We start from the raw sequence: 13,414 nt of genomic DNA, 5'->3' as shown, positions 1-13,414 counted from the left end.
TCCCTCATAGGTCATGTTTTCTAGACCTTTAATCATTTTTGTCGCTCTTCTCTGGACTTTCTCCAGTTTCTCCACATCTTTCCTGACTTCTGGTGCCCAGAACATGATACTCCAGTTGAGACCTAATCAGCGTGGAGTGGAGCGAAAGAATTATTTTCGTGTCTTGCTTACAACACTCCCGCTAATACATCTCACAATGATATTTGCTTTTTTTGCAACAGTGTTACACTGTTGACTCTCATTTAGCTTTTGGTCCACTACAACCCCCAGATCCCTTTCCTCAGCACTCCTTCCTAGGCAGTTATTTCCCATTTTGCATATGTGCAGTGGATTGTTCCTTCCTAAATGGAGTACTTTGCATTTGTCCTTATTGAATTTCATCCCATTTACTTCAGACCATTTCTCCAGTTTGTCCAGACCATTTTGAATTATAATCCTATCCTCCAAAGCACTTGTAACCCCTCCCAGCTTCGTATCGTCGGCAAACGTTATAAGTGCACTCTCTATGTCATAATCTAAATAGTTGATGAAGACATTGAACAGAACTGATCTCTGCGGGACCCCACTCATTATGCCCTTCCAGCATGACTATGAACCACAGATAACTACTCTCTGGGAACTGTTTTCCAACCAGTTATGCATCCAACTTATAGTAGCTCCATCTAGGTTGCATTTCCCTAGTTTGTTTATGAGAGGGCCATGTGAGACAGTATCAGAAGCTTTACTAAAGTGAAGATATACCATATCTACCGCTTCCCCTACATCCACAAGTCTTATTACCCTGTCAAAGAAAACTATCAGGTTGGTTTGACACAATTTGTTCTTGACAAATCCATGCTGACAGTTATTTGTCACTTTATTATCTTCTAGATGTTTGCAAATTTATTGCTTAATTATTTGCTCCATTATCTTTCTGGGTACAAAAGTTAAGCTGACTGGTCTGTAATTCCCCGGGTTGTCTTTATTTGCCTTTATTTATAGATTGACACTATATTTGCCCTTTTTCCAGTTTTCTGGAATCTCCCATCTTCCATGACTTTTCAAAGATAATCACTAATGGCTCAGATATCTCCTCAGTCAGCTCCTTGAGTATTCTAGGATGCATTTCATCAGACCCTGGTAACTTGAAGACATCTAATTTGTCTAAGTAATTTTTAACTTGTTCTTTCCCTATTTTAGCCTCTGATCCGATCTCATTTTCACTGGCATTCACTGTTAAACGTCCAGTCACCACCAACCTTCTTGGTGAAAAATGAAACAAAGAAGTCATTAAGCACCTTTGCCATTTCCACATTTTCTGTTATTGTTTCCATCCCCGCCCCCCCCACCCCTTGAGTAACGGGCCTACCCTGTCCTTTATCTTCCTCTTGCTTCTAATGTATTTGTAGAATGTTTTCTTGTTATCCTTTGTCTCCAGCTAGTTTGATCTCGTTTTGTGCCTTGGCTAATTTTGTCCCTACGTGCTTGTGTTATTTGTTTATATTCATCCTTTGTAATTTGACCTAGTTTCCACTTTTTTTAGGACTCATTTTTTTAATTTTTGGATCATTGAAGATCTCCTGGTTAAGCCAAGGTGGTCTCTTGCCATAATTCCTATCTTTCCTACGCAGTGGGATAGTTTGCTCTTGTGCCCTTAATAATGTCTCCTTTGAAAAACTGCCAATTGTCTTCAATTGTTTTTCTCCTTAGACTTGCTTCCCATGGGATCTTACCTACCAGCTCCCTGAGTTTGCTAAAGTCTGCCTTCTTGAAATCCATTGTCTTTATTTTGCTGTCCTCCCTCCTACCATTCCTTAGAATCATGAACTCTATCGTTTCATGATCACTTTCACCCAAGCTGCCTTCCACTTTCAGATTCTCAACCAGTTCCTTCCTATTTGTCAAAATCAAATCTAGAACAGTCTCTCCCCTAGTAGCGTTCTCCACTTTCTGAAATAAAATTGTCCCCAGTACATTCCAATAACTGGATAATCTGTGCACTGCTGTGTTATTTTCCCAACAGATGTCTGAGTAGTTGAAGTCCCCCATCACCACCAAGTCCTGTGCTTTGGATAATTTTGTTAGTTTAAAAAAGTCCACCTCTTCTTCCTGGTTAGGTGGTGTGTAGTTAGACCCCCTACCATGACATGACCCTTGTTTTTTATCCCTGTTATCCTTACCCAGAGACTTTCAACAAGTCTGTCTCCTATTTCCATATCAATCTCAGTCCAAGTGTATACATATAGAAGACTAGGTAAGGAACTGCAGCGGCGAAAGCAGCAGCATGTTGGGCCACTGCTTGTAGGAGCCAGTGCCCAGGCCAGGCAGCTCCACTGGCATGGCTGTACCACCCTCAGCCCTGCCCAGTGGGGCAAACAACAGGGGTCACTGGCAGCTGCGCCTGGTCACACTAGTGTGTGCAAGTGGCTCATATACTCCTGGACAGGAGTTGCACACCCATCAGTGTGCTTCTCCCTGTATATTAACATGTAGGAGAAAAAGAGAAACCTTATTAGGACTTGACGCTTTTAGATGCAAATTTAATGTACAAAACTTGGAAAGCTATTGACCTGCATTTACTTTTACAGAAAATTCTTGAAAATGTCTCTTTTCTTGAAGAAATCAGCCAGCCTCTGGAGCATTATTGCCATTTGCCCCTTTTGTGCTTTAGGAGTGAGCAGGCCTGGGTGAATCAAGCTGGGCAGTGGAGGAAGGACTCCTACAGGAGGACCCATCTTTTTGTGTGGAGCCCTCTGCGTATAAACCACCCACCCTGTAATGAGAGATCCTGGGGCCATTGATGTCTGAAGGAAGCACATATATCTGGCAGCATGTATTTTATATTGTTACCTTTTAAAAAATTGAAAATAAGTTTTAGCTGAATGATCCTTGTGAGATTCACCAGAGAAATGCAGATCACTTCATATTTTCAGTTCAGAGGCAGGATTTTCTTTCTGTAATAGTCTGAAAAGCCCAGAGGAAAATCAGTGGTATATTAACTGTACCTCTGAGATCATTACTGATCCTCCATTCATTAATCAAGATCAAAGTTTTACAGTACAATAGGAAAAATAATTACAGGCATAAGATATGGAAAAGTACAAGATGTACTTTTATTCTCCATCTGTTTAATTAATCTGCACCTTTATATAGTTGACTTTCCAATATTGGGAGTTTGATCTTAATTTACTGGACCATATTTTCAGCTACCTCTTTTTTTTTTTTTTTTAAAGCTCTCAAAATGCCACCGCCTCATTGAGGAAATCATTGAATTTTAAATGCTGAGGAAATTTTTTAGACTAATTAAACACTGTCTTAAGCTTTCTGCTTACAACAAATGTTTTATTATTTTGCAAGTTTAATGCAGTTCATTTCACATACCACAAGGATAATATAGTTGTGACCTCTTTAGGTAATTTCTTTTGTGGTTCCTCTTAATGTTAATGTCCACATGGAAATGACAAACTAAGGCTATGTCTACGCTACGGCAGTAAGTCTACCCACGCTATGCAACTCCAGATAGGTGAATAACGTAGCTGGAGTCGATGTACCTTAGGTTGAGTTACCACGGGGTCTATACCGTGGGGGGTCAACGGGAGAAACTCTCGCATCGACTTACCTTACTCTTCTCGTTGAGGGTAGAGGGGTCGACTGGAGAGCGATCTGCTGTCGATTTGGCAGATTTTCACTAGACTGCTAAATCGACTGCCAGTGAATCAATCTCACAGCATCAATCCCGGCTGTAGTGTAGACATAGCCTAATAGTGCTACAAGCCATGATTCGTTTGTTTCTTTTAAGAACAAAACGTGAGTGGGAGGGTTTTTCCCCATGAGAAAAAATGAACATTTAAAGACTAGATTCTTCTGTGTGTGTGTTCTTCAGTCTAGATTCATCTTCCAAAAGTGCTTTGTGTTTACCTTGTATATATACTTGGGCACATTTTAAACACAGCTTTGCATTAGTGTTCCATCAGTGTATCAGACTTTCTTAAAGTTGTGGCTATATATAAGAAGGGAAGAGCGATAGTAAGTTGGCCAGCCTAACTTTACATATCTACATTCATAATTTAAATAATTAAAAAGAAATTGTGTTACTTACTAATTTTAGGGATTGGAACAGGTGAAGGAGAGGCCCTACATTTTTTATATTTTGAAGTAAAATAAATAAAAATTCCTAGCACGTAAAGCAAGAGACTGAGCATCTATTTGTGAAACTCTGTCATTGATTTGCTGTGACCGAGGGCAAGTCTCAACTTCTCTCTGCATTAGTTTGCCTATTTGTAAAATTTACCCACCTTTGAGATCTGTAGCGGTATCACAACAGGGGAAACATGCCCAGTTTTTCCCTTGTTTCGTTCTTGCCCTCATTTTCTGCCTTGTCTAAAATATAGATTTACAGCTCTTTATGGCATGAACTATATCTATCTATATGTTCTGCAAAGTACTTACTTTCCTCTGAGGACGGTACATTGAGACATTGCTTGTCCTGATTCTGCTGATGTTCCAATAATGTTCCAATAATGCTTCTGAAACATATTGGTGAGTTTGGAGTCTTTCCATTGAGAGGAAAGTATTTTAAGATACTGCATTGGGAATGAGGAGATCTAGGGTCAATTTCCATTTTCCCACCACAGATTCCCTGAGTGACCTTGGTTAAATCATTTAGGCCCGGATTTTTAAAGGTATTTTAGGCATTGCTGTGCTCAGCATTGCAGCACCTAAGTTTAATTTTCAAAAGTGACTTAGGAACTTAGACTACTTACCATTGACTTTCAATGAGGCTTAGGCTCCTAAGTCACTTAGTGTTGAAACATTGAGTGGAGGTACCTAAATCTGGGCCTTAGTCTCTCTGTGACTCAGTTCCCCTCTGTAAAATGGAGTTGATAATATTTCCCTTTCTCTGTCTGCCTTGTTAATTTAGACTGTATGTTCTTTGTCACAGGGAGTTTCTCTCACTGTGATTGTACAGTGCCTATCACAAAGAGGCCCCATTCTTGGTTAGGGTCTCTAGACACTACTATGCAGATGCTAATATATTACAGTGAGCGGACACCTAGAATCATAGGGTTAGAAGGGACTTCAAGGGTCATCTAGTCAACCCCCCTGCCAAGATGCAGGATGGGTCTAAACCATCCATCATAATCATTATGTAGTAAACATTCTGTGACACCTTTGTTCTCTACATCATGATGTTGTAGTTAATTTCCAATTGTATGATCTCATATTTGGCTAAACTCCACTATTGCATACTCTGCCATTGGTGAATGAGTAAACCAGTTGAAACTATTCAGTTTTGGTTTTGATGCTAAATGTCCTTCCCAACTGGGGTCCTGACTAAAGTGTGTGTGTGTCACATACATTTTTGATGTGCCACTTCTGTTGGATGCATCACTGTGTAAATAGTTACCTCATAGGTGTAAAATAGCTGAAGTGTGCAGATGATGGAAACTTCTTACTCATTTTCATTCTCAACCCAGGAAGTATATAAATCTTTTTTCTTCTCCTTTCCCCCTGTGACTAATAACTTTCTTTATTCCTTTTTTGACAGGCCAATGGTACAACATTCTTCCTCAAATAGACTCATTTCATGCAAGCATATTCCATTATGGGTTTAGTATAGTTTTGAAATCATTGACATTTAAAAGCTATTTTAAAAAAAACCCATAACAGAGTGTCTGTACAAAAGGCAGTCTCCATAAAATAACTTCCCTTTGGCTATATTCCAGATTGACTGTTGGGCAAACAGTTTTGTTTGAAAAAGAACAGGGAGAGAGATTGAGGGGCATATGTGTGTGTGTTTCTGATTTAAACATTTACATTGAAGAAGAATCTTTTAAAAACATTCATACATATATATTATTCAGCTTGGAATTTTGTGTATAAATTATACCACTTGCAAATTACCTATATTGTTAAAGGACCCGTGAATGTGTGATTTGCACGTTTCAAGGACATGGAATATTTGTATCTTGTTAGTGCCATTCTCTAGGTTAGTCCCTAGAACACTTGATACTTTTATTTTTGATAGTCCAGTAGTTAGAAATTCTTTTTTGAAAGATGTGCTGCTTGCATATTCCTGCATTTTGAACTTTGAATTATATTTCAACAAAAAATATTCTCCTCCTTTCCTTCAGGTGGCATTTCTGATTTTGCTACTGGTGGTGGACATATTTTTCTTTCAAATAAGGAGAAGTAGTAAAAGTGGTGGGGGTAGGGGACCATGGCTATGCTTTATATTACGAACTACTTTCATTGTACAAACAAATGGTATGAAACTTGGGGTTCCAAACAATGTCTGAAATAAAGAAAGGACACATTTTTCAAGGGACTTCGTAGACTTCTAAGCAGAGGTGAAAGTAAAGCCAAAGACAGTTGGTGGCAGGGGGGCAAAAGGGGCAACGACATTAAAGTGCTGCATATCGAATAAAGAACAATGTCAGTTATTGGTTTAATTTTGTCTTTTCAATAGGACACCATGGTTGTAGCTGGATTTAATTTGGCTAAGTCCCCTTCTGCAAATGAAGATGACCGACACTGCTGTCAACTGGAAGTATCTGAAGATGCAGGATCAACCATTTACGTACGTGGGTACACAGGGTTCAATTTTCCACTTTAGATGTCCAAGTTGTCATTAATTTGTTGTTTAACAGAAGAGAAAAAGTACTGATAGAAAAAGCACATTACTGTAAGTACCATAGGCTATGTCTACACTGTGCAAGTGCTGACTACGGCGGTGTGAATTGTGGTGTGCACCAAAGTGCTGTGCTATAACTATCCTATGTGGACACTGCTGGCGTGAACTGAAAGGTACCTAGTTTGTGTTCCCTTAGTACTATTTGAAGAGGACTATGTTAACACTAACCAGATACCTTTTAGTTCACGTTAGCAGTTGGGCAATTACAGAAAAGCACTTTGAGTGCTGCAGTTCACTCCCCAGTAGTCCGAATTGTTGGGCCATGCAGACAAGCTCATAGATTGTTTGCTTACTAAGAAATAGCCAGTTATGGTGCAAAATCTTGAAAGTTTTTAGGTTTGAGAAGCACTTCATGGTATGTCACTTTATATCAAAAATTAAATGTAAAAACATACTGTAATGCAAAATTAAGGTTGTACAGATAACATAGTTAATACTGGCTTTGACTTTTTAAAGTTCATACAGCAATGTTCATTTGGACATATGGCAGACACGTTTCCTAGCCCATTTTTTCAAAGTGGTGTAGCTTGTCAAGAAAATTTATACTATAAAATATACAGGATGTGCAATGGGTCCTGGTTTTTCCTTGCTGTAGGAACCTGAGAATTGGCAGGGGGTGGAGATGGGAATCCTATCTGCTACAGCCCTTTTATAAAGCTGTGGAAGAGTAATGGATATCTTAATGTGCTGGATCCGGCCATGGGAGAATTTCCCCTGATGCACACTTTATGCAAGGCAGTTTATACTGCCCAGTGAGGCCCCAGATATAGATGACATGTTGAGGGAAGGGCTGACATGGCAGGGATGTATCAGGAGCTGTGGTTGGGGTCAGAGAGTGTAGTGCTTTGGCGATTCTGCCCATAGGCAGCCAGCAATGGGCTGTTGCAATTTACACAGCCCTCCAGAGCTGTCTGAGTTACTCTGTGGTCTGCACTGGTCCTGCAGCAGCCAAGGATTGAGAGGGTGGGAAGGTGGTTTAAATCACCATAAATTCCCCTGTACCTTGACTATTTTAGCACGATGTTTCTTAGCCCTGGTCTACACTACGAGTTTAGGTCAAATTTAGCAGCATTAGATCGATTTAACCCTGCACCCGTCCACACGAACGAAGCCATTTTTGTTGACTTAAATTTTAAAATCGATTTCTGTACTCCTCCTCCCCGACGAGGGGATTAGCGCTAAAATCCACACTGCCGAGTTGAATTTGGGGTAGTGTGGACACAATTCAACGGTATTGGCTTCCAGGAGCTATCCCAGAGTGCTCCATTGTGACCAGCACTTTGAACTCCGATGCACTAGCCAGGTACACAGGAAAAGCCCCGGTAACTTTAGAATTTCATTTCCTGTTTGGTCAGCATGACGAACTCAGCAGCACAGGTGACCATGCAGTCCCCCCCAGAATCGTAGAGTGTAGAATGTTTCTATGCTCTCCCTATCATCTCTGTCCCTGAGGTTATCGCAGATTAGAAGGCAAAAAAACTGCACTCGCAATGACATGTTTTCCGAGCTCATGCAGTCCTCCCGCACTGATAGGGCACAGCTTAATACGTGGAGGCATTCAGCGGCAGAGGCCAGGAAAGAATTGCTGTGTTTGCTTAACAGCAAAAGTATCATGCCTCGCTAGTGATCCTACCCAAGCCAGGTCGCTGTGTCACATGCAGTCCGCGCTGTGTCAGCCTTGGGTGGGGGCATGACCACTTTGTGAGCAGGAAGGCCATAGATATAGACATTGCCTTAGGTAGCTTCTGTAGCTAGAGAAAACATTCCTGTGCATTTGGCAAAGTCTGTGGCAAAAAAAGAGAAGCCCCATTCAAGTTGGGTTTCCGTAGTGTAGTGGTTATCACCCAACATGCGAAAGGTCCTCAGTTCAAAACCGGGCAGAAGCCGGTCACTGTTTCTTTCTCTGACTCCCCTCCTGCATTTTTAGTCTTAGAACAGACAGCGCTGTGAAATTTTACTTTGAATTATATCAAATTATATGAATTAGATGAATTAGATAATATGGAAGCTCTCTCAAAGTTGTAGTCCTGGGTTCCTTACCCTTTCAACTGCTCTGATAAATTAACATTTTTGTTAGGAGCAGGGGGAAATTTTCATGAAACCTTTTATAGAGACTAAATGCTATCTAGGACTCTGAAATAATCTTAATGTGGCCCATAGAATGCAATCCTTTGCTCTGGATTTGTCATTCCACAAGTTGAACTGCTCCTTACTACTGTCCAGGCTTCATGAGTCATGGGAGCAAGGGGCAGGCTGGGATAGGTGTGACTGCATGGTGCTGCCGCCTGGGAGAGCAGCCTGAGGCAGAAGCCTCCAGCTCGCATGATATTCCAGGCAGGACTGAATCTCCATGAGACAAAGCTTAAAGAGGAGAATGACCTGGAGTCACTCCCATTCGGTGCTCTAAGAGAACGATAGCCATGTCTGTCCAGGGGCCCTGATTGACCTCACCGAGGTTTGCCAGGAACACCCAGGAGATGTACGACAGCTATAAGTCCTACTGCACCATCTGCCACGAAGACAAGGAGCTGCTGCTGTGTAGCAATGCGGTACCGCATCTGCCAGCAGCACCCAGGAGACATATGTTGACGGTGAGCTGAGCGGGCTCCATGCTTGCCGTGGTTGTGACTCTCTGGTTACCTTTTCTAGTTCAGAAGTGTTCTGATAGGGATAGTGCACTGCTCTGTAAGTCGATGCTAGCCGCGATAGTGAGGATGCACTCCGCTGACTTAATGCTCTTAGCGTGGGCATACGCAATCAACTGTATAAAATCGAATTCTAAAAATCAACTTCTGTAAAATCGACCTAATTTTGTAGTGTAGGCGTACCCTTAAAGGCACAGTGTAAAATCTCACCGTAACTATTCATTTCCAGGCTGTTGTGGGGTTATATTTTTACCTCTGTAGCATTAAAGGGTATGTTAATCTACAGTTAGACCTCTCATTTTTCATTTATTAAGAAAAAAAATTGTTTTAATAATATTAGCACTTAAATGGTGTTGGCCTTAGCTACTTCTAACTTACCGAGATGTGGGAATGGTAATTATCCTCTTTTGCTTCTGCTGTTATTTATTATTTATTATTTTTTATTATTTATTATTTATGTGTTTACATAGCTACGACTGTATATTTTCTATTGAAAAGATATTAATGTTCCTTGCAGGTTCTGTGATCTTTATTTCAGATCTGTTATTGTCTTTTGTCTTTCATAAGCCAGGCTCTTATTATCTTTGCTGCATTTTAATGACAATTTTTCAATATCCCTCATGCAAATTATCCAAGCAGCAGTTCTAGTACCTGGCAGGCTAAACAGTGAATGTATGCATTTTTCCCTCTAGAAGCACTGTTGTGATATGAAATGAAGTAGGACTGTATTATGGTGTGCTGAAAACATTTTAGCTAATGGCTACTCTGATCAGGCTTAGAGATGATTTTTCAATTACTTATAACTTTTATTTTAAAATTTCTCAACCCAAATCATACACCAAACAGCCTCATTAGTGGCTAGTTATATGCTAAGTATCAAGCTCCAAACTTTTGTCTGGCAGGAACTTTTTTTAACTGATTTTTTTAACTCTTTAAATTCAAAGAAGTTGAATGAAATTTTGGCTCTAAAAAACCTGTATGGGTTATTTAAGGCCACTGTAGAGTTGTTAACCAGTGAAAAAGAGTTATAATGCAAACTGTTTTGTTGCATTAGTTGTTGGTGACAGTGATGATGTACATATAGGATGCTTAAACACACTTAAAAGTAATATACATGAAACAATGGGTAGGTAAAGTATTAGCCACTTTGTATAATATAATTTCTGAATCACAACTAGCCACAAACCAATGTCAAACATCTTGCTATAATTATTTATAAATAAAATAGTGCTTTATTAGTTGTAAAACAAACCACATGCTAAACAGATATATTGGTAGACTAGGGGCTTGTCTAGATGAACAGGTAGTTTGCAGCAAGTTATGATGTAAATCTATCCCATATTAGCCTGCTGTACAATAAATGTCCATGTGGACCCTGTTGTTGTGTTATAATTCTGTGTTTTTGGTTCTAGTCGTCCAAACACATTAACTTTACTCACAAGAGTAGTCCTATCGACCAGTGTCTTTTAAATTAGCCTGCATTTTTTTTACGTTAGTGAACCAAATATCAATTTTCCAGATCTTTTAAATTGCTCATAAATTGCTTAAGCTTGCTGACTGTTTGAATATTGAGGGATGTAGAATCAGAAATGCAGGGCTGGAAGGGACTTCGAAAGATCATCAAGTCCAGCCACCGGCACTGAGACAGGACCAAGTAAACTAAACCATCCCTAGACATCTCTTGTCCAACCTGTTCATAAAAACCACCCATGATGGGGATTCCACAACGTCTCTTGGAAACCTATTGCAAGTTATCCTCGTCTTTAACTATTCTTAACCTAAATCTCCCTTGCTGCAGATTAAGTCCATTACTTCTTGTCCTGCCTTCAGTGGACATAGAGTACCATTGGTTACTATCCTCTTTATAACAGTCCTTAACATATTTGAAAACTGTTAGTACTTCCCCATTTTGTCTTCTTTTTTCAAGATTACACAAGCTCAGGGTTTTTTTAATCTTTCCTCATAGGTCAAGTTTCCTAAATCTTTTATCATTTTTGTTGCTATTGTGTGGACTCTTTCCATTTTGTCCACATATTTTGTAAAGTGTGGCACCCAGAATTGGACACTGTACTTTAGCTGAGCCCTCACCAGTGCCAGGTAGGGTGGGACGATTACTTCCTGAGTCTCAGATATGGCACTCTTGTTAGTACACTCTAGCATAATATTTAGCCTATTTTGCAGCTGCATCACATTGTTGGCTCATATTCTGTTTGTGATCCACGACCATCAGTTACCAGCTATTCCTCATTTTGTATTTGTACATTTGATTTTTCCTTCCTAAATGAAGTGCTTTGCATTTGTCTTTATAGTATTTCATTTTGTTGAATTCAGACCAGTTCTCCAATTTGTCGAGGTCATTTTGAATTCCAATTCTGTCATTCTAAATGCTTGCAACCCCTCCCAGCTTGGTGTTAGCCACATATTTTATAAGTATACCTTCCATTCCATTATCCAAGTCAGTAATGAAAATATTCACAAGTACTAGACCTATGACAGACCCCTGCAGAACTCCACTAGTACACCCTCTCTGCGAACCATAAATATGCTTTGAGTATGGTCTTTCAAGCCTTAGCTGAGTCAGCTCAGTATGGGGAGAAACTCATGGGGAAACCTTGCTCAGTCCCAGTACTACTGCTGAGGTGGTGCTGGCATGAGGGAGAGTGTGATGGCAGTGGAAATGGGGATGCTGAGATGAGGCTTGGGAGAGTCATTTCCTGGGGGAGTAGAAGACTCAGGGTATGGGGCTGGGGTTATTTGTCTCCCATAGGTTCTTCAGTGACCCAGTTCCTGGGTCTGTGAGTGTCTTGCACTCGTTACCAAGGGTGCTGGAACATTTTTTTATATGGGGGTGCTGATAGCCATTGAACCTCCAACTGTAAACACTGTATATAATGGAAACCATTTCAAGCCAAGGGGTGCTGCAGCACCTCCCATATCCCTAGTTCCAGGACTTATGCTCATTATTGTTTCTCCTCACACAACCCCAACATGGCAGGGCTAGGAGTCAGGACCCCATTGTGCACGTAGGACTTGCCCAAGGACACATGCAGGGCATAGCAGGGACCTGAACTCTGCTCTCCCCACTTCTAGGCACCCAGCACTGGCCTTTCTGCTTTTATGTAAGGCTAAGTCTTACTCTGGTAGTTTCATAAATTATGAAGGAAAGGAGAAAAAAGGCATTGTGTTGGCTTTTCTTTTATCACCTGAAGTCAGACTTGTCTTTTGTCGGAGAATAAAGAATTTTAAAAATACTTGCATAAGCAGTTTGAAATTGTATTTGTTATTACAATTACTGTACTGTTTTCAGATTTGTAATCCATAAATCTGCTGACTTCCTTCTCCTCAGATTTATACTAAGCCAAGTACAGTCACAGCTTCAGAAACAGCATCCATGGTGAGTTTATATTCTAGTAGTTTTTTAATTTGCATATGTAATTTAAAAGGTTCACTGAATGTGAATGAGTAGAAAATTTTTCTATCTCCTTTACTGGAACATAATTTTTAAGTGGCCATTTCTTTGGCTTTGTATTTTGAAAATGACGTGCGGCTTTGTTTTTTGAAAATGACGTGCATGGAAAATACACTAAAAGTTTTTAAATGGTACTTCACGCTTCTCCAGTGCGTTTCTTGCCAAAATCTTTAAAAGTGCAACTAGGGCCCTGATCTAGGACAAACTCCTGCACCCTACAAAAGGTCGACTTAATTGGGATTCACACAGGTTCAGGAGTCCACCCATACACAAAACATTGCAGGAATGGGACCAAAGTAGGTGTCACAGCACCCTTGTGAAGTAGGAACATGGATCACTTTACTCACCTCTGAAAAAAAATGGACTTCTGGGTTGGAATACAGCTTTTTAACAGGGCAGAAAATGAAAAGCAGAAACTGAAGTAGGGGAACCCAAACTCTTCCAATTGCTAGAATTTTTGTTTCTTTTGGGTTGGCAGTTATTTGAGTTAGCTTAATATTGGAAGTTTTTCTTTCTCTAGTGAAAGATCTCTCTCCCTTGAATGCTTAGCCAGACAGTCGGCTATAGCGATTGTTTGGCATTTGGTCCATTCCTGCGCAACTGCAAAGGCTTGACGGCCTGAGAGTC

General features: G+C 40.3%; 1 protein-coding gene across 3 annotated transcripts in view; it reads left to right on the top strand.

The window, feature by feature from the left end:
- POT1 (protection of telomeres 1) overlaps positions 1–13,414 on the top strand; it is a 137,299-nt gene that overhangs the window by 36,123 nt on the left and 87,762 nt on the right. For 2 of the 3 annotated variants that reach the window (XM_077834547.1, XM_077834561.1), the window contains exons 5-6: positions 6,449–6,559; positions 12,665–12,712. In XM_077834547.1, the coding sequence (XP_077690673.1) occupies positions 6,449–6,559; positions 12,665–12,712 (159 nt within the window). The remainder of the gene's footprint in view (positions 1–6,448; positions 6,560–12,664; positions 12,713–13,414) is intronic. The other variant, XM_077834557.1, reaches the window with a different exon arrangement.

Source organism: Eretmochelys imbricata, chromosome 1, assembly GCF_965152235.1.
Source record: "Eretmochelys imbricata isolate rEreImb1 chromosome 1, rEreImb1.hap1, whole genome shotgun sequence".
In the NCBI taxonomy this organism is placed as follows: Eukaryota; Metazoa; Chordata; order Testudines; family Cheloniidae; genus Eretmochelys; species Eretmochelys imbricata.
Note: the sequence above shows the minus strand (reverse complement) of the source record. Positions and strands in the feature narration are given on the sequence as shown.